This window comes from Nannospalax galili, unplaced genomic scaffold (genome assembly GCF_000622305.1).
Source record: "Nannospalax galili isolate Female #2095 unplaced genomic scaffold, S.galili_v1.0 scaffold95, whole genome shotgun sequence".
Lineage (NCBI taxonomy): Eukaryota > Metazoa > Chordata > Mammalia > Rodentia > Spalacidae > Nannospalax > Nannospalax galili.
Genome location: NW_008342393.1, coordinates 5514021 through 5535731, shown reverse-complemented (window position 1 = coordinate 5535731; position 21711 = coordinate 5514021). Strand labels below are relative to the sequence as shown.

The 21711-nt window shown below is 38.7% G+C and overlaps 1 protein-coding gene across 22 annotated transcripts in view; it reads left to right on the top strand.

Annotated features, from left to right (window-relative positions):
* Spag9 (sperm associated antigen 9) overlaps nucleotides 1-21711 on the top strand; it is a 159187-nt gene that overhangs the window by 46593 nt on the left and 90883 nt on the right. For 16 of the 22 annotated variants that reach the window (XM_029566107.1, XM_029566104.1, XM_029566102.1 and 13 more), the window contains exons 3-4: nucleotides 7103-7173; nucleotides 16967-17061. In XM_029566107.1, coding sequence (XP_029421967.1) covers nucleotides 7103-7173; nucleotides 16967-17061 — 166 coding nt within the window. Of the gene's footprint in view, nucleotides 1-7102; nucleotides 7174-16966; nucleotides 17062-17558; nucleotides 17949-21711 lie in introns of those variants that run through there. The other 6 variants (XM_008838397.3, XM_008838400.2, XM_008838399.3 and 3 more) reach the window with 4 other exon arrangements.

The window sequence follows — 21711 nt, the reverse complement described above, 5'->3', positions numbered from 1 at the left end:
ATCCCCTGGAACTGGAGTTATGGACAGATGTTAGCTGCCATGTGGGTGCTGGGATTTGAACCCGGGTCTTCTGCAAGAACAGTGTTCTTGACCACTGAGCCATCTCTCTCCAGCCCCGTATATTAGGCATTTTTTGTAGTATTTAAAAATAGCTTCCTTTTTTGATATGGTACTTAGTAGTATCTTTCAAATATTCAGAAGTCTGTCTTCTATACACTTTACCTCTCTTTAAACAGGGTTCTTTAGTTATAGGTACCATTTGGTAGTTATTATTAACAGTTTAATTGCATTCACTTTTCATCATCTTTAATTCAAAATGAAATAGTTATTATTCATATAATATGGAAGATAAGAAGGGGTGATGCAGGCTACTGGGAGGTAAAATGGCATTGGTAAAATGCTCACCTGTCAGCCTTGTGGATCACAATGCCTACCTGCCAACTCTGATTGTGCACTGGTGTAATAGTGACATGACTGTAATGGATATAACAAACTTCTACAGATTGGATTTAAGATCCAATACGTAGGAGGCAATACATGCCCAGTATCGGTAATGTAACTATATATTGTGTGTGTATATATATATATATAATATATATACACATACCCACACCCACATACATATATATGTGTGTATATATATTATATATATCTTATCTAGTAGAAAGCACCAGCATAACTTTCAAAAGAATACTTTTGGTTTATCTTCCCATACCCATTGTTTTTCCTTTTGTTCTTTATTTTTAAAAACAATGTAACTATATATTGTGTGTGTATATATATATATATAATATATATACACATACCCACACCCACATACATATATATGTGTGTATATATATTATATATATCTTATCTAGTAGAAAGCACCAGCATAACTTTCAAAAGAATACTTTTGGTTTATCTTCCCATACCCATTGTTTTTCCTTTTGTTCTTTATTTTTAAAAAATTTTATGTGTATGTGAGTGTATTGCCTGCATGTATGTAAGTGCACTGGTGTTGTGCAGTGCCCATGGAGGTCAGAAGAGGGTGTCAGATTTCCCTGATACTGGGGTTATGGACTGCTGTTAGCCGCCATGTGGGTGCTGGGAATCAAACCTGGGTCCTGTACAAAAGGCAGCTGGTGCTCTTAACTCCTGAACCATCTCTCCAGCCCCCTTTTCTTTTTATAATTCTCCAATTTGGTAGCATGTTAGCATCTTCCCTATGAATTCTAAAGTCAGGACAACACAGCTTGTTTATAATGGTTCCAAATAGTCTGTTTAAATCTTGTGCTACTATGAACAATGTATATTCAGATTAAGGAGAGTGTCTTTGTGAATAGATGCACATTGTGTTTGGACTGGAGTAGGGTTGGGTTGAACATACACAGACTCCTCAGGCAACATATTCCATCACAAAGGTAACCACTGTACTGACTTCTGAATCTTTGTGTGTCTTTGATTTTTTTTTTGTATTTTTAAATTTATGCTTTTTTCTCTTGATATCATACTTGTGATGTTTGCCCCTGATGTATATGGAAATAATTTATTCATTCTTGTATAGTATTCCAGTATGTAACTATCCACCCTGCTGTGGGTTGACAGTTGGGTTCTTTTAAGCTTTGGATGATTGCAGATAGAGCTTCCTTGAGCACTGCTTTTAAATGCCTCTGAGTGTGTGCTAGTAAGCTTTTCATCACTTGACAAAAATGCCTGATGAAAACAACTGGAAGAAGGAAAGGCCTTCTTTATCTTGCCATCTCAGAGGTTTTGAGTGCATGTTTGGCTGTCTTCATTGCTTTGGCTGGACCAGGGTGGTGGGGATCCTAGGTTTCCTTGATGAGGTCAGATCCCTCAGGATCCAGCTAAGTCCTCCAAGCCCAGCAGCACATGACCTTAGGAGTACATTTTATATCCAAATGATAACAGTAGGCACATAGATGTACTTCTTAGCAGCGAAAGATTTTGTCTTCAAGTTTACAAATATTCAAGATAGGTGTGGTGGCACATGCCTTTGATCCCAGTACTCAGGAGGCTGAGGCAAGTGGATCTCTGTGAAATCAAGGCCAGCCTGGTCTACATAGTGAGTTCCAGGCCAGCTGGAGCTACAGGGAGACCCTGTTTCAAAAAGACCAAAAAAAAAAAAAAAAAAAAAATTCACAAGTCTACAACTTTGTTGAGTCTTGCTAAACTATTATCAAATCAAATGTACCAATTTATGCCCCCACCAGCAATGTACAAAAGTTGTTTTTTCCACTTTTTAGCCGCACTTGTGTATTACCTTTCTTATTTTAGCCAATTAATCAAGTTATGTTACTTTTTTCATTTTAATACATATATTCATCTGTTTTTCATTACTATAACAAAATGTCTGAAGCAGGCCAATTTTATAAAGAAAAAAGGTTTATTTAGTTCATTGTTCTGGAGGTCCAAAATGGAAAATGCTGTGGAGATGGAGAGTACTGGGTGGGCCTCTGGCAGAGACCTAGTCATATGGTATCACATTGTTGGGAGTATATGTGGGAGCATGTGATCAGTAAGCCAGAGAGCCAATTAGGGACTAAGTATGCAACATACAAACCCTTGGGACAAACCACATCCAAACAAGAACACTATACCTCTTCCCGATGATTCCTAAAGGTGAATATGTATTGTAATTGGGCAGTTTGATGTTCCCCTTATGTCTGAGACTGGGTTGCCTTAAAAGAACGGAGGAGGTTTCCTTTTTTGGAGACAGGTTTTGTTCTGTCACCCCGACTGACTTGTAGAGGAATTTTTTGTTTAAAGCTTGTCTCCTCCCCTCAGTGAATCTATTATGTAAAACAGATTAAAAGGATCATTTTACTTTTTTTGAGACTGGGTCTGTAGCCCAGGCTGGCCTAGAATGTACTATGTAATCCAGGCTGACCTCAAACTTGCAGCAAGCTTCCTTCCTCGTCTCTTAAGTGCTAGGATTCTAGCTGTGATGTACCATGCCAGGCTAAAAGGACTCTCTTTTTTTTCCCCACGCCTGGTAAAAAGGAACCATTTCTTAAGAGGCAGTATAGCTGATAATTCAGAACACAGATTCTGGAGCCAGATTTCTCTAGTAGCAGAGTCACCTTTGTGACCCGTGATAAATTAACCCCTAGTTTACCTCAGTTTCCTTATCTCTAAAATGAATGTAATGATACTATCATCATGTTAGAATAAAATTAGTTTATATATAGTTCTTAGGAAAGTTCAAAATACACTATAAGCAGTATATGTTAGCTGCTGTTAATGGAGGTGGTAATAATAATGGGGCTCTACTGTTGCACATGTGGAATTTATTATTGATATTTTGATTTTACTTTAGCCTTAGCATCCGTTTTATTTTAGTTGTATATTATGAGGAAAATATTAACAGGGTCAGGTGAGATAGCTCATTTGGGTAAAGACATCCCAAGCCTGATGACCTGAGTTCAATCCTCAGAATCCACATAGTAGAACCTGCTCCTGCTGGTTGTCCTCTGGTCTCCACATACTACTGTGACACACAACCCCTGCCCCCCATCCGCATTTAAATAAATAAAATAAATTTTTTTGGTCTTTTTGAAATAGAGTTTCCCTGTAGCCCCAGCTGGCCTGGAACTCTCTTTGTAGACCAGGCTGGACCTTGAACTCACAGAGATCTGCCTGCCTCTACCTCCGAAGTTCTGGGACTTCAGGTATGCGCTACCACACCTGGCTTAAATAAATATAATAAAATTAAAAAAATATATATGTAGTTGGGTGTGGTAGCACATACCTTTACTCCTAGTACTCAGGAGGCAGAGGCAGGTGGATCTCTGAGTTCAAGGCCAGCCTGGTCTAAATAGCAAATTTTAGGCCAGCTGGGACTACAGAGAGACCCTGTCGCAAACAAACGACGATAAAAACCAGAACAAAGCAAAAGCACAAATTGTCATCCTGTCAGCATTCCTTGTATCCTGTCACATCTGTTATTACAAGTTGGCTGATTACTGCTTTGGGCCACAGCATAAAACAATGATTAGCAGATGTGCTGTTCACTGCCTGCTGTAGAAGGTGTGCTCTAAGATACTGTGGAATGTTCTGCCATTGAATGAGCCAGAAAGGCTTGATGTTAGGAACAAATTACAACAAAAAGAGCTAGAGTTTTCCTAAATGATGACATATTTCTAAGACATTGAAACAGATTGTGACAGGCAAATGCATATAAACCAAAACCTAGTTGGCTAGGCACAGCACATTACATTTTGTGTGGTGTCTCACATGAACACAACATCTGCTTTTGGAGTATAGTTATGTTAGTTGTGCCTGCAGCCCCCAGGCAAGTCACAAGCTGCACCCAGAGCCTCTCATGTTTACACCAAGAGCATGTTTCCACCTAATCTTGGCTTTCCAACAGACTTGAATGAATAGCTCAGCAATGCCACCAGAACTGTGACTGGATCCTGCTACTCCTTAGCCACTCTGGGCTTCTCCAGCTGCCTTACCACCAGCACGGGAAGTCTCTGTAGCAGCAGTGTGTCTAGAACACTTCCATTAACAGTCTGCCCAGTGTTGTCTTTTCTTCACAGGCTGCCTGCAATCTTACCTCTTCTCCCAGTTGTTCTTTTTTTTTTTTTTTCCTACAGACGCTTTTAGTTCAACAATTAAAATTGATTAAAAAGCCAACAAGGAGAGTTTACAAACCTAAAAGACACAGAAACTCTCGTTCCTCTTTCCTCTGGTTTACATATATTTACCTTTAAGTAAAAGTGATGGCTGTGATTTCTTAGGAAACGTTTTTCACGTGGACAGGGTTTCATGTAGCTCAGGTTGCCTCTTGTTATATAGCTGAAGATGACCTTGAACTTCAAGATCCTTTACTCTGGAGTGCTGGGATAACAGGCAAGCACCACCACACTGGGTTCATGTGGTGCTGGGCATTGAACCCAGGGCTGGGTATTGAACCCAGGGCTTTGTGCATGCCAGGCAAGCATTCTACCCACATCTCACTTCTCTGTGAGAGTCAGAGAAGAATGAAAAGCTCAAAGAATTTGGTGATGACTAGAGGGTTAGGAAGTTTCTAATGGCTGGTTTACAGAACCACAAATTGTCGAGGCCACCAGAGGACTGGATTTCCTATTAATAAAATTGGAGGTATTCACACTCCACAGACATGTACACTCTCTTCTACCTCCCTCAGAGGAAACGGCAGAGATTGGGAAATCTGTGGATTAGCATAAGGCCTTGGTACGACCAACACACATTCCTGCATGTATCGAACCAGAACTGGGCCTAGTCAAACACTTCTCTGAGCAAACTGTAAGCAGTTTACTCCTCAGGATGTGTTCCAAGGCAGCAGTGTGATCAACAGTGAGTTCTTCCCTGTTCTGGTTTTGACTCATTTTGGGGATAGAGTCCATGGCAACAGAAGCCTGCCTGAGTGAAAGAATGGAACCTCCAAGTCTCAGCTGTCAGGATTTAGCCTCGCCCGTTTTACTGGACCACTCTGGTCATCCAGATGGTACGAATCATCAGTGGTAATGTCTTTTTTTGTCTCCTCCATGGGTTCTAAGGAAAGTCCTGGTCTGTGGCCAGTACCTGTCGAACAGTCATGTTAACAAGAGGAGTTTTCAAGTAGGTGGCACACACCTGCCAGTCCTCTGTAGAACAGGGCTCAATCAGTGAATCTTTGGGGAGGTCAGCAGGGAGAGTTGTCTCTAGACAGTGAGGTAGGCCTTCCCCATCAGGATGTGTTAAGACATGAGGAACAGCATGATTCAACAGGCAGCTGAAACCCAACATAACCATGATGTCACCGTTGTGCATAAACATGGCTGTGGGGGCCTCATCTCTTTTGAGGCCACCCAGGAGAAAGACGGCAGACTGTCCAAACCTTATTATCCCAGGTATAATAGTAGCCCAGGGTCACCCAGCACAGTTTCTCTAGTAGACTTTGTGGTCCCTGTTTATTAACTTCCTTATACCTGGGGGACTCCAGGCCTCGGGACGGAGAAGTCGATGCCTGCTCCCAGGTGTGCGCGAAGCTGAAGGCGTCCTCCCCGGGGTGGGGTGGGGGTGGGGTGTCGGGCCCCTGTTTGGCCACGGAGCTGACAGCCGCTGCCATCTTCCCCATGGAGGCCGCGAAGCCCCTCCCAGTTGTTCTTATTTCTCTGTTTGGTTTTGAGACAATTTCCCTGTAGCCTCAGCTGACCTGGAACTCGCTATGTAGACCAGGCTGGCCTCGATCTCACAGAGATCCACTTGCCTCTCTGCCTCTCGATTGCTGGGATTAAAGGTGTGCACCACATGCGGCTTCATTCCTAGTTCTGTCAGTCATTCTCTCTTGCAAAAATGTTGTCCTGATAGTCTATCTTGGAACCTAAAACTCTTGTTTCTTTATCTAAAGCATTCTGTTGAGTTTGCGCCACATCGGTGCCATTCACAGAATCTGCCAGCAGAGGGAGCTAAATAAAAGACGATGTGTCTGAAATTGAGGAGGCTTAAAGCCAAGGGAATTTACAGTCAGGCATTGCTGACCTGCTAGTACCTAACAGGAGCTTGACTAGTACTAGAAAGTGGCTGAAAGCAACCATTTGGGTCCTGACAACAGATTAAGACCTGGTATGATACTTGTGTTTTTGAACTAATTGTGTATCATATAAAAACCTGTTTAGAAGGATGGTCCGGCACATATTTGAATTAGAGAACCAGTCTGTTTGCTCTCCCCCAGGCCTATTCGTTTCTCCCTCTCAAAAAATGGTATTTGAAGTGCTGAATGAGACCATTTGCTTTGTGCAGAATTTCAAAAGGGATACTAAGTTATAAAGTTGCTAAGGTTTATGGATAACAGTACAAGTTTCAAAACATTTTATTTTATGTGTATATGTGAGTGCTTGCATACACATATGTGCATCACATGTGTGCCTGGTCCCAGAAGAGGGTATCAAGCACCCCTGGAACTGGAGTTATGGAGGGTCGTGAACCGCCATTGGGTGCTAGGAACTGAACCCAGGTCTTCTGCGATAGTAGCTAGTGCTCTTATCTGCTGAGCCATCTCTCCAGCCCCAGTATTACAAGTTTTAAAGATAGGCTTTTTCAAATAAATTTCTTGTATTTGTTTTGATTAAGTATATGTATCTTATTTCAGTTAGCAGACTTGAAGAAAGAGAAGCTGAACTGAAGAAGGAATATAATGCCTTACATCAGAGACACACAGAGGTGGGTTTCTGCATTGCTATTACCAAACTAATGTGGGACATAGAAATGGACTTTGACAGAGTAATCCTTAGGCATCATTTCCAGAAGATGCTAGATATCATGTGGCATTTACCTAGTTACCAAATGTTTGCTTTCCTCATCCTCTTCCTCCCTCCACCCTTTTTTTTGTTTTTGTTTTTGGTCTTTTGAGACAGGGTCTGCTTGTAGTCCCAGCTGGCCTGGAACTCACTATCTAGACCAGGCTGGCCTTGAACTCACAGAGCTCTACCTGCCTCTGCTCCTCCGTCCTTTATCTTTTTCTTTTTTAAAAATTTTTATTTATTCTTTTTATTTTATGTGTGTGCGTGTATTGCCTGCATGTAGGTAAGTGCACCCATGTGGTGCAATGCCCGCAGAGGTCAGAAGAGGCTGTTGGATCTCCTGGGACTAGAGTTACAGACAGTTGTTAGCTGCCATGTGGGTGCTGGGATTCAAACCCAGGTCGTCTGCAAGAACAACCAGTGTTCTTAACTGCTGGGCCATTTCTCCAGCCCCTCTTTTTAAACCTGGAATTAACTTTCCATGTAGGAAATTTATATGCCACAGAATAATGAAGTTATTCTAAGCAGTTATATACTTGTTTCCCAGGCTGGCTAAGCAAATCCTTATTTGGACATAAGAAAAAGATTTCATGATGCTAAAAGAACTGATTTGTTTTGTTACCAGCTTGGAAAATGTTGCATTGATAAAACATTGGTAAAGATCTCTACGTTTATATGATCTAGTTCTAGAGGATTTATGTCACAATCATAACACATTAGAAGGTATTTAAAGGATCCTAATTTTCAGTATTTTAAATTAACACCAACAGAACATAACCCCCTACAAAATTAGAAAATGTACTTGAGGGTTTCTTTTTTTTAACATGTTTTTATGAGTCTCTGTTAACTTTTCATGTTACATTTGTTTCTATGTTGTCAATGTGAAAATTATTTTTGTGTATTATGGTCAGTCTGTGATTCACATTCCTAAATAAATAGAATTTACATAGACACATGTAATATTTGCAAAATGTAAAAAAATCCCCCCCCCCTTTTTTTTTGAGTCAGTGTCTCATTATGTAGCCCTGAATGGCCTGGAGCTCCCTATTGTAGACCAGTAGCCTTGAACTCACAGAAATCCACCAGCCTCTGCCTCCCAAGTTTTGGGATTAAAGGCATGTACCACCATATCTGGCTCCACTTTAGTTTTTGATACTGGGTTCTTACTGAACCTGAAGTTCCTTGTTTAGGCCAAACTGGCTGGCTAGCAAGCTCCCAGAATCACTTGTCCACCTAAAAGTGCTGGGGTTACAGATGTGTGCCAGTGTGTCTTGGTTTTTATGTGGGTGCCAAGGATCAAACTCAGGTCCTCATGCTTACACAGCAAGCACTTTACCAACTGAACATCTCCTTAGCCCCTCATTTTTCCCCTTAAATGCTGTTACATTTGCATATAAATTTTAATACTCTTTGTCCATTTTGATATACATGTTTATATACATCTGGTTCTTTTTATTTTTAAAGATGGCAGAAATCACAATGGGGATTGTGTTGGCATTGAAGGTGTGCGCCACCACTCCCTGCTATTTTTCCCATTCTGTCTTCTCCATGTTATAGGTGATTCTAGTTCTTTCTTACAAATTTATTTAGCTGCTGGAGATTGAGCACAGAGCCTTGTTCCTGTTAAGCAACACTTGACTATTGAGCTACTCCCATAGCCCTGAGCATAGTCTTCAGTTCCCCCCACCTTCTTTTTATTTTGGTTGACTATATGACCTATCTTGCCTTTAGTAGAGACCTATGTTGTTGGATTTAATTTTTTAATTTGTATGTGCACCTGTGTCATGTAATGCCCACAGAGGCCAGAAGAGGGCATTAGAATGTCTGGAACTGGAGTTACAGATGGTTGTTAGCCACCATGTGGATGCTGGGAACCCAACCCGGGTCCTTGGCAAGAGCAGCCAGTGCTCCCTAAAAGCCCCTCTTGTTGCTTTTAGGGACTGTAAAAATACCACTGCATTCAGTTTCATTTGCTTTTGAGTAACATCAGTTTTCTTCCTGACTCATGGGGTAGAAGTTAAATGTTACTACCTAGAACATGAAATGTCATAGAATTGTTAGTCATGGTAGAAGGAAAAGATTGACCACAACTGATCATAGAACCCTGAGAAGATAGAAACAGATTACATAACAATTTTTCCATTATGTCAAAAATACCCATGTTTTAATAATATATTTCATAGATACTAAGCATCTTTTTAAAAATTGTTGTTAAAAGCCTATTGTTGGTGGAATCGTGGCACACACCTTTATTCTCAGCACTTGGGAGGCAGAGGCAGGTGAATCTCTGTGAGTTCCAGGCCAGCTGGGGCTACAGGGAAACCCTGTCTCAAAAAGACAAAAAAAAAAAAAAAAAAAACAACAACCTATTGTTGATTCTTTTTACATTATTCATTTCAATGCCTGAACAATGTCCTATATGTAGTGTTTACTTATAATGCTTATCACTGGTGATAATTAGAAAATATATTTGAATAATTATGTTTAAATGTCATACATAATTGAGAGTAATATATAATTTTTAATGCTATTCTAACTTTTGTAGTAATTGGAGATTATTAAAATTTTATTAAGATATATTTAAAATACCTACATTCTTTTAAACTATCAAGCTAGGCATGGTGGTACACTCCTTTAATCACAGCAAACAAACAAACAAACAAAAAAAAACAACTACATTTTTGAAAGTGCAAATAAAAAGCTAAATTTCTTTTTTTTTTATTTCATATCTGTTTAATGAAAGTAAAGATACATTTCTATAGAAATTTAAAAACCTGGGGGCTGGAGAGATGGCTCATCAGTTAAGAGCACTGAGTGCTCTTGCAGAGGACCTGGATTTGATTCCCAGTATCCATGCGGCGGCTAACAACCATCTGTAACTCCAGTTTCAGGGAATCTGACACCTCTTCTGACCTCTGCAGGCATTGCATGACACGGGTGCACTTAACATGCATGTAGGCGATACAGTCATACACATACAATAAAAATAATACAAATTTTTTTTTTAAAGAAATTAAAAAAATCTGACATCAGGGGCCTGGAGAGATAGCTCAGCAGTTAAGAGCACTGACTGCTCTTGCAAAGGACTCAGGTTTAAATACCATCGCCCACATGGTGGCTAGCAGCTGTTCGTAACTCCAGTTCCAGGGGGATCTGACATCCTCTTTTCACATTTACAGGCATTGCAAGGGTGTACTTGCATACATGCAGACAATATACTCACACACATAAATAAAAATAATAAAAATTTTAAGAAACTCACATCAACTTCCTATGAAAAATTACAATAATTTTTCTGTTTGTTTTTGTGCTCTCAGAAATGTACACTATTGAAAGAAAAGAGATCTCAGGAAAATTTATGTACCAAATCAGAGTTCTGGTCCTGTCCAGCCATCAGGAAGCTAGCTTTCCCTTGCTTACTGATAGCTCTTTGCATGGAATCACCTCCCTCAGTTATAGACAGCTTATATCTTCTGCCCTGATAGACTCTCTCTACTGTATTTTGTCTCAAAGTAGTAGCCTAAAATTTTCTGTTTATCCGTTTGCTCTAGCAAGCCCAGTCAATTAGCAATAATATATAGCTCTGTAATTCTAAAGAACTATATGCTGTTTAAAGGTAAACTCTGAAAACCTTCAGCGAAAGAGTCTCAATGTTATCTCTGGCTGACCTTTAATTTATGTAGATCAGGCTGGCCTTGAACTCACAGAGATTCACCTGCCTCTGCATCCCTGGTACTGGGATTAAAGGCATGCACTACCACGTCTGGCTTTATTTCTTTCTAAAAATGTAAATAACTACTCTCTAATCAAATCAAAATTTGTGCTCATTACTGAATTTACTTAAAAGAAGACGTACCTTGAGAGATGTGGGCTTATAGCTACCATATCAGCATTTATAAGGTTGAGGTAGAAGGATTGCCATAAGACTGAGCCAGCCTGGGGTACATAGTAAATTCTAGGCCAGTCAGAACTATCCAGAAAGATCTTTTCTCAATAAAACTAACTGTATTAGTTACCTGGCAAAGCAACTTAAGTAAGGATGTTTTTATCTCAGTTACTGTTCCAGATCAATCTATTGTGGGAGGGAAGGCATGGTGGTCAAAGCATGAATAGCTGGTCACTTGTCTGTAGTCATACAGCAGAGAGCTTATGCTCTGCTGCCTTTCTCCCTTGTGTACAATGTGGGACCCAAACCCAGGGAATAGTGCTATCCACATAGAATGTGGTTCTTCTCACTTCACTGTGGATGATCCTTCACAAATGTACCCAGAGGCTTGTTTCCATGGTGATTGTAGATCGGTCAAGGTGACAGGGTTAAAACATCACACTAACTAAAAGAAGACATTGTAAAGAGAATAACAGCAGGGGGAAAATAAATATTATTATGAAGTAGTGGGCAACATGTGCAATCATCTTTTTTATGTCTTTGTTTTGTTTTGTTTTGGTGGTACTGGGGATACATGCATAGTCTTCTTTTTATTTTATGTGTATGAGTGCATTGCCTGCACGTGTGTGTGCAGCATACCTGTGTTGTGCAATGCCTGAGGAGGTCAGAAGAGGGTGTTGGATCCCCTGGAACTGGAGTTACGGCAGGTTGTTAGCCATCATGGAAGTGCTGGGAATTGAACTTGGGTTCTCTGTAAGAGCACCCAGTGCTCTTAAGCACTGGCCATCTCTCCAGCCCCATGTATATTCTTTTTAAGCCAATCACTATACATATGAACTTTGTGCAGTGTTGGGCAAGTTTCACATTAGAGACCATTTAAATGTGTTCTTAGACCTAATTGCCATCCATATCCATTTTACACAGTAAAGTTTTTGGAAAGACATTTCTATAGTGATGTATCCCAAACCCCATGCCAAATTAATGACTAGATACAAAACCAGGTTTGTCTGATTCCATTGCCTAAACTTTCAGTAATACTTTTATGCTTTTAGGTTTCTTCTACTGTTTTTCTTTTTTGTTTGAGGCAGGGTGTCATGTGTTAGGCTTGTTGTGTAGCTGAGGATGACCTTTTACTCCTGATTTTCCTGCCTCTTCTGAGTGCTAGCATTGCAGACATGTGCCTCCACACCTTTTAGGTCTCTTATTCTAAGTGCTCTGGACATTTTGTGAGCCTACTATACCTCATAGAATCTCATCAATTTTAAGATCAAGTTTGTGGATATGTGCAGTTTGGGGACCATGTGTAGAAAGATTCAAGGTGAACATGATGAAAAGAATCCAGTCATGTATGTGTAAAACTTCACCATTGCTTTGTTCTTTGCTTTTTGTCAGTGCTAAGTTAGCATCTGCTGTGTGGGTGTCTCAGGGAAGGGCAGGGGCCTACCACAAACCACCATTTTGCAGACAGTGTGCTTGGAATCCTTCTTGATGACTCCAGCTGTTAGTTGCTGAATTGACCTCTGGATAGCAATCAGTTTGCTTACTGAGAAAATTGACAATTTTCTTGAGCAAGAAACTGTTGTTTCTTGCTTGGTTCAGTAGTAACTGTTGAAAAAGGTGCCCTATTTTACTTTTAGGTTTCTTTCTTATGTGAAACACTGATGTTACCTTCCCTCAACTTTTAAAAAACCCCAGCTATACTCTGAATCTCCATTATTAAAATTAAAATTTTTATATGCAGTTATGTTTTTTCTACTCTTGTTCATTTATGGAATATAGCATGTATTATTTTAAATGTCAGGAAGTGCTTCAGGGTGTGGGGTTTTCTTGTGGGTGTGAAGAACAAAGGACAATGAGCTTATTGCTTGCCTAGAGAATTAACTAGAGGGCAGATACAGCACGGGTCCTGCAGTGCTTACTACTCAAATGGCTGTGGCAAACAGATCCAAGTCCTGACTTCAAAACTAATGACAGAAAACAGTTAATTGTTAGCTAGCTTACTGACTTAGGCACATTATTTTAACCTATACCTGGGGTATATGTGAATTGTGATATGGCAAGGATTAAATGGAAAATGGTGATGTATGTACCAGCTTGTAGATAGTTGGTACTCAGTGTGACAGCTGCTATTTGTTGTTCCTCTGTCCAGTTCAGTGCTACTTTAGTTCTGTATTTTCATAATATGGACCATTTTGGATTGTCAAGTTATCATATCTGTAATCAGTGATTTGAAGGAAGTTTGAAATTCAGCATTTTCTAAATTTTAAATATTTTTAAGTGCTTAAGAGATAGAAAATTTAGACCAAGATATTGTGGGAGAGAACTGATTCTATCTTTATTGCTTGCTTTATTAGATATTATTGAATTGATATAAAAGCAAGGAAGTTTTAGTTTTCTTCATTGAAATGTTCAAAGAAACATTCATCCTTCCATTGAACAAATCAATTCTATAATTACTCTCCAATATGAAGAACTCAACTAAGGCTTTCAAAGTCCTTTCTTTTTTTAAAAGTATTTTAATTATTTTTTAAAATTTTATGTGTATGGATGTATTACCTTCTTGTATGTAAGTGTACCCATGTCATGCAATGCTTGTGAAGGTCAGAAGAGAGCATCAGAACCCCTTGAACTGGAGTTATAGATGATTGTTAGCCACCATGCGGGTGCTGGGAATTGAACCCAGGTCCCCTACAAGAGCAGCTCTTCACCATTGAGCCATTTCTCTGGCCCCTAAAAACCTTTTTTTTAAAGACTTATTTTTATTTTATGTGTCTGTGTGAGTACTTGCATGTGTATATGTATACCACTTGTGTGCCTAGTACTCATAGAGGCCAAAAGAGGGTGTCAGCTCCCCAGGAACTAGAGTTACACAAACTGTTGTGAGCTGCCATGTGGGTGATGAGAGCAGAACCTGGGTCCTCTGCATGAGCAGCCAGTGCTCTTAACTGCTGAGCCATCTCTCCAGCCTTGCTAAAACCTTTTGAAAATCCGAATTAACATATATTAACCCTGAAACTTAAGATGGAAGTAAAGAGAAAACTACATATTTTTAGTTGTTAGCCTTAGCCTTTGGCTGCGCTATCCCTCCAGCCCAAAACTATATATTTTTAATTTAACATCTAGACTGGACCAGATAGCACATACCTTTTATCCAGTCTAGCCTGGATTTGTAGCAGTCTTCCTGCGTTAAGCTTCCCAGGTGCTGGGATTATAGATGTAAGCCACCATGCCCAACTCTAAAGCATGCTTTTTAAAAATAAAAATTAGGAGCTGGGCATTTAAAAGTGGCACATCTATAATCCTAGTATTTGAGAGGCTGATTCAGGATTGTGAGTTCCAGGCCAGCCTGGGCTATATAGTGAGATACTGTCTCAAAAATTGAAGAAGGTATGTGAAAATGACTTTATGTAACATGGATATACAATGAATACATACAATAAAAAAACAAAAAATAAAATGGGCTGGAGAGATGACTCAGTGGTTAAGAGCATTGGTTGAGCTGGGTGTGGTGGTGCACGCCTTTAATCCCAGCACTTGGGAGGCAGTGGCAGGTGGATCTCTGTGAGTTCAAGGCTAGCCTGGTCCACAAAGCAAGTTCCAGGCCAGCTGGAGCTACAGATAGACCCTGTCTCAAGAAGACCAAAAAAAAAAAAAAAAAAAGAGCATTGGTTGCTCTCGAAGAGGCCCCAAGTTAGTTACCAGCACCCACATGGCAGTTCACAATCACCCATCAACACTTATTCCAGGGGATCCAGACCCAAGTTAGTTACCAGCACCCACATGGCAGTTCACAATCACCCATCAACACTTATTCCAGGGGATCCAGACCCAAGTTAGTTACCAGCACCCACATGGCAGTTCACAATCACCCATCAACACTTATTCCAGGGGATTCAGCGCCCTTTTCTGGCCTCTATGGGCATTGCACTCATGTGGAACACAAAACACATAAAATAAATAAATTTTAAAAAATTGAAACAAAACATCCATCCCATTTTTAAAAAAGAAAAATAGCTGGGCGTGGTGACGCACACCTTTAATCCCAGCACTTGGGAGGCAGAGGCAGGCGGATCTCTGTGGGTTCAAGGCCAGCCTGGTCTACATAGTGAGTTCCAGGACAGCTGGGGCTACAGGGAGACCCTGTTTCAAAAAGACCAAAATAGAATAAAAAAAAAAAAATAATAATATTCTGAAGAAAGATCCAGTCTTTCTTGCCTCTTAATATTTATATCCTTGAAAACATGAGCATACCATTTCTCATATTTTTCAAAATTATTTATAATTTATATCATGTTTAATATCTTCAATGAAGCCTTTTGATTTTATGATTGACATTTCTTTTCCTTTTTTTTTTTTTTAAGGAAATGAGGTATTTTATCATTGGCACTCTTAAAATATCTTGTTATTTTATGTGTATGAATGTATTGCCTGCATGTATGTAAGTGCACCCTTGTCTGCTCAGCGCCATCTTATTACCGTACCTCCACAAGGCACAGCCTTTGGAGGCCAGAAGAGAGCATCTAATCCCCTGGAATTAGAGTTACAGACAGTTGTTAGCTGCCATGTGGGTGCTGAGAATCAAACCCTGGTCCTCTGTAAGAACCGCAAAAGTTCTTAACTGCTGAGCCATCTCTCCAGCCCCCACACTTTACATTTCTTAAACAGATTTAGGATCCTTAAAAGTAAAAGCATAGGTTATCTACCAAGTAGGACCTTAACAATCACTTAACGTGTTTTATATTCTTAGAGTTTCCATATTTATCTTTTCTATCGTATGGCTCCTTATCTATAACTCAGAATCAAAGTATTCTGGCATTCTTATTTGTATTAATTTACTACCATTATTGTAGATAATATTAAGTACTGATACCATTAAATTAGCAAAGGAGAAAATACTTTGGAATATTTTTAATTATAAATTTACCAAACTAAGCATCTTGGCATTAAATTAACTTGAGAATTATTTTTACTGTTAATTTTTTAGCATTGAAATGTCAACAGATTTTTTTCTCAAATTTGATGTTAATTTTCTTTGCTTCCTATTTTAAGTGAATATGTTTCTCAAATGCTAATTTTAAAAAGTATTTTACTACTTTTATTTTATGCGTATGAGTGTATTGCCTGTGTGTGTGTAAGTGCGCTGGTGTTGTGTACTTCAGAAGAAGGCATTATAGTCCTCTGGAGTTGGAGTTAGGAATGGTTGTTAACTGCCATGTGGGTGCTGGGAACTGAACCTGGGTTCTCTGCAAGAGCAGTACTTTTAACCACTAAGCCATCTCTCTAACCCTATTATTATGATTATGATGATGATGATGATTATTATTATTATTTTTTGTCTTTTTGAAGCAGGGTCTCCCTGTAGCCCCAGCTGTCCTGGAACTCACTATGTAGACCAGGCTGGCCTTGAACTCGCAGAGATCCGCCTGCCTCTGCCTCCCAAGTGCTGGGACTACAGGTATGCGCCACCACACCCAGCCTAACCCTATTATTTTTAACCAATGCTCTCTTATAACTGCCTTCCTATGTTTGTATACTAATTTGTGTTATTTATGGCATTTTTATTTCATTATAACACCAGATATTGTTTTAAAAAAGTGTTTTTGTTTGCAAAACAAGATGTTAGCATCTTAATGTGAGCATTTACATAATTGCTTTGCCATTAAAACTTTTTCATTCCTTCATGTTCATTTACATGACATTGAGTAATCTTGTAAATAAGAAAATGGTACCAAAATGTTGTTATAACAAGAAAACTTTGTTTTAATACTATGTTTCATTTTAGGTTGTAGCCTTAAATTTTGTGTATTTTTTTTCTTTCTTAAAATAGATGATCCATAATTATATGGAACATTTAGAAAGAACAAAACTTCATCAGCTCTCAGGGAGTGATCAGCTGGAGTCTACAGCTCATAGTAGAATTAGGTAAGTTTTGTTACACATTTTGCCTGAGAAAACGAGAAATAAATAATAAGTCTTTTTTTTTGTTTCTGTTTTTCTTTTAATCTGGGAGCAGTAGTTAGGTTGCTTCCAAAAGCTCTCCACTGTGGTTGGAATGCTATGGGAAAGGACAGCATGCAAGAGTAGAATCATTATTAAAAGAAATTATGAGCAGTGTAAATTAAATTATAAGCAGCTTAGGTATTTTGATTTGGTGTTTTTGTTTTTGTTTTGGATACTTGATAGGAAATCACAATAGCTTTGAAATTTTCCAGTTTGTGGGAATGCTGAAAAAATTTTAATTTCTCACATATCATTCATTGGTCCTTTTTGTTACAGAGAGGCATGCTTGAAAGGATTAGCCAGCCATCTGTTTGATGTAGGACTGTGAATAAATTATGTAGATCTCTAGGCTTTGTAACCAATGAGCTAAGCCAAGACTCTTAGTGGAGAGGGAGGTAGTTAATAGGCCGGCCGCCTGTCCCTTTGGTTGCTGCATAAATGCTAGGAGCGGCAGCTCTCTGGTTCTGAGGTGGGGAGAGCGGAATGACGTCATCTCTTTGGAGCCGCTGCAGGATGGAGTGGAAAGCTGCTGCTGATGGCATTGTTTTTGTGGTGTCAGCTGAATGACAGATCCTCACTACAAAGATACCCTTTTGGCCCCCGTGTAGGCCTCCTGGTTCGGACTTTTCACCATGCCAGCACAGCGCCATGAGTCCTGGATGCATGCTGCTGTTTGTGTTTGGCTTTGTTGGCGGGGCGGTGGTCATTAATTCTGCAATCTTAGTGTCTCTCTCTGTTTTGCTGCTTGTGCACTTTTCTATTTCTACCGGTGTGCCAGCGCTGACGCAGAACCTACCAAGGATACTCAGGTACTCTAGTCTCTCCGAAGCTCCTGCGTAGCTGGTTTTTCTTAAAGGTTCTTAGCATCAAGTCTCTCCTTTGTAACCGTTTCTGTTACAGATTCAAACAATGGAAAACGGCCTGAAGCTAGAATGTCCGTTCTTATTTATAGTAATTTATAGGCCATCATTTTAGGAACATTGCTTTATGTTTGGAAATTACAGATCAAAGAAAGGGATTTCTGTGGTGTAGTTATACACAAATACAAGGTCGGTGTGGTTTTGTCTTAAGCAGAGTGTTAAAGACTAAAAGGAAAGCAAGAACAGAGAATCAGGTCCAAGTTCATATATCTCCGAATTTAGCTTCTGAGCATAAGCTTTTATGCTGGGTCTTGCAGATGATTAGCCACAAAGCATAGGCTTATTTTGTTTGAGTTCTCCTTTGCCTGATGAAAGGTTTAGTATTAATTTTACAATTTTTAATAATAGCTCATGGGAATTGGCAATCTAAATATTGACTTCTAAAACAAAATATTTTTTAAAATAAAAAGATTTAAGTTTTTAGGACAAGAATGTGTTTCCCCAGTTTGCACATCAAAGTTGTGAGAGCTTCACAAAGCCTATTCACTGTTGTTTGGTCAGATGTTGCCCTTTCTTTTCTTTGTAGCTCTGGGTGACAAATATCCATGGCTGCTGTGGGGGCAGCCGTTAGTCCTGTAGCTTTCCTGTTGCTCACTGTGCTTGCAGCCTCTGAAAACATCCACATGTTAGATGGTTAAGGTTTGGGATTCTTCTGTTTTCTAACTCACAAACTCAAAATATCTGATTTGTTCAGATTTCAGTTTTGTAAGTGATTTTTAACTGAAGTTTCATAGTATATGTAGTTTTAGTATTTGAATGGTTACAAAAATATTTAAATCCTAATTATAGATTTAGATGAGAATAGAAGTAGTTTCTTCAGTGTGATTCTTTTTATTCACAGGCCAGCTCATGTTCAGTTTTAGTTTTAAGACCGAGATTTCATGTATGGTCTAAAATTAGGTGCTCGATCATTTATTTTCTTTCCTTATTTGTTTTGAGACAGGTCTTTGTAGTCTAGGTTGGCCTTGAATTCTATAGAAACTGTCTCCCACTTACGTGCTGGGATTACAGCACCCTTCCAGGCTCTTTCCTGATTTATAAAAATTTGTATATAAGTCTGTGTATACTTAAGTTTTGAGGAAATTAGAAACCACAAGAATGTATAATATTAAGACTAGTGTTAAGGGGCTATGTTAAGTTAGGCTCTGTTTGAGAAAGAAGTTACTGCCATATGGTAGATAAGAGAGACTTTGGAGTTGCACTGTCCCATAAGTGAAGCCCTTGGATCTTTGGCAATTTATTTCATCTCTTAGTTTCTTCCTATGAAGGTGTTTACTTCATTGACTAATTTTTAAAATCAAATGAGTTGTTATTTTGTACTTAATTACAGTTGCAAAATGTATGGTAAATTATATAAGTGAATTTCATAACCATTTATGTATATCCCGTTTTTTGTTGAATTAGCTTTTAATACCAGCTCTGCCAGTTACTATGACTTAAAGCCTTTGAACATCATTTTTCCTACTCTGAAAACTGAGAAAGCAGTACCTATTTCTGATAGGTTAAATGAGATAGTGTAAATAAATCATCTGGCTTAGTACCTGCCACATTATGAAATTGTTCCACCAGTGTGACTTTATTTTTATTTTTTTTGAGATAGGGTCTCACTATGTAGTCCTGGCTGGCTTGGAACTTGCTGTGTAGGCTACGCTGGCCTCCAACTCAGAGATCTGTTTGTCTCTGCCTCCTGAGTACCAGGATTAAAAGTGTGCTCTACCATGCCTGACAAGTGTAATCTTTTTTATAACCTTGTAAGGTATATTTTACTAATCAGTTGTTTTAAATGTGAACACAGCCAAAAGACTATTTCAAATACACATTTTCAAAATCAGTTATACACATAAGCTAATAATTAAATAAGCAACTAAAAACTGGATCTATGGAACTGAAGCCACTAGCCCAAGGATACAAGAAAGATTCTGATAACTTGATAGCTTTGCTTCTGTTAGGGAGTAAAATTACTAGGCACTGATAGCAGATGTTTCTGTCTAGGGGTTTAAATCTTCCACTTGGTATTTTTCTTTTAAAATAAATTTATTTATTTTTGTTCTTTTTGAGGGTTTTTTTTCTGTAGCCCCAGCTGGCCTGGAATTCACTATGTAAACCAGTTTGGACTTGATCTCAAAGAGATCAGCCTGCCTCTGCCTCCCCAGTGCTGGGATGAAAGGCATATGCCATCATTCTTCTTCTTCTTCTTGAGCTGGAACAGAGTAACCCATGGCATCATGACCAATTTGACAGGTGAATCTAGAGATCAATTTCTTTGAATAACTAATAAAGGCAAAATTAAGAATTGGGAATTTTTCTTGTGTTTTGAATTATGGAATAAGTAGGAAAGTAAAATGTGGATTCAAAGAAGACTTTGGTTCAACAGTTAAAAAGTTTTTAGTATTTGATATGTGTGAAAATGAGTTCAATATAAGGAAGATAATTCTAATGACTGGCTTGTATTTTGATTTTTGTTAGCAATATGATAATTCTCATGAGCTCTGCATTATCCTTCTCTCTTTCCATTAGACACAGTCCAATTAAATTCCCAGTCACCTTTTACTTAAGGCATGAAGGTATGTTAGAAAATAAATAGATGTCAAATAGTAGTCCTTGGGCCATTGGATTTCCGTTCTCAAAATATGTTTCCCAAAATTGGGAATAGACATCAGGTTGGCAGTTTTTCGTTTTGTCAAGTTAAAAACAACAAAAAATTTCTATCCTTTAATGAGAAAAGAAAGTTGAGATTTAAGGGCAAAGAAGCAGAAAAGATGTAGTTTAAAATAAGAGCCAGTAATTCTCAAGGAAGGGTAAGTTCTGTTACATGGAAATACATACATGTAATATGTACTATATTAATTACTAGGGAAAAAAATCTTGCTGTCATTGACTTATGAGTAGCTAAATAATTACTTAGTATTAGCCTTAGTTTTTTTAGACAGGGTCTCATGTAGCATAGGCTAGCTACTAAAATACTTTGTAGCCAGAAAAGACCTTGAACTCCTGATCCTCCTGCCTTCATCCCCTAAGTGCTGGGACTATAGGCATTTGCCACCAAGCCCAGTAAAGAAAGACATTTTTTGTGTGTGTGTGTGTGGGGGGGGGCAGGCGCTCACATATGCTCTATTACTGAGTTCTGTCCCTAGCTCACTAATAATTTTTATCATTTACTTGTTCTGGAAGCTTTTAGTCACACATTTAGATGTGATATTAAAACTTAGTTTCTTACTGTGCTGCCTAATGAGTCTGATGTTTTCAATAATCTTTTCTTGGTAAATATGAAAGAATACATCCTTTGTGTTAGGTAAGGGCAGATTTTCAAGTGTAACTTAAGTCTCTTGGTATAAAACTGAGTTTACAAGGTTGGAAACTTAAGTGGTGAAGTGCTTGCCTAGCATGTATGATATGATATCTTAAGTTCGGTCCCCAGTACCACAAAACAATAATTTAAGCAGTGCAAAAATAAAAACAGATGAAACAAGAACAAAAGGAACAAAACTCCACTGTAATAAAGGAGAGAGAATACTTTTAAAAAATTAAAAACTTATCAAATAAGTTAGCTCATTAGATTTTTTTTTCTTTCTTGCTTTTATTTAGAACCTGTTTGTTTCTGTTCTCACAATTTTACCAGTAGAGGTCAAAATTCTGTTTAGCAACCAATATT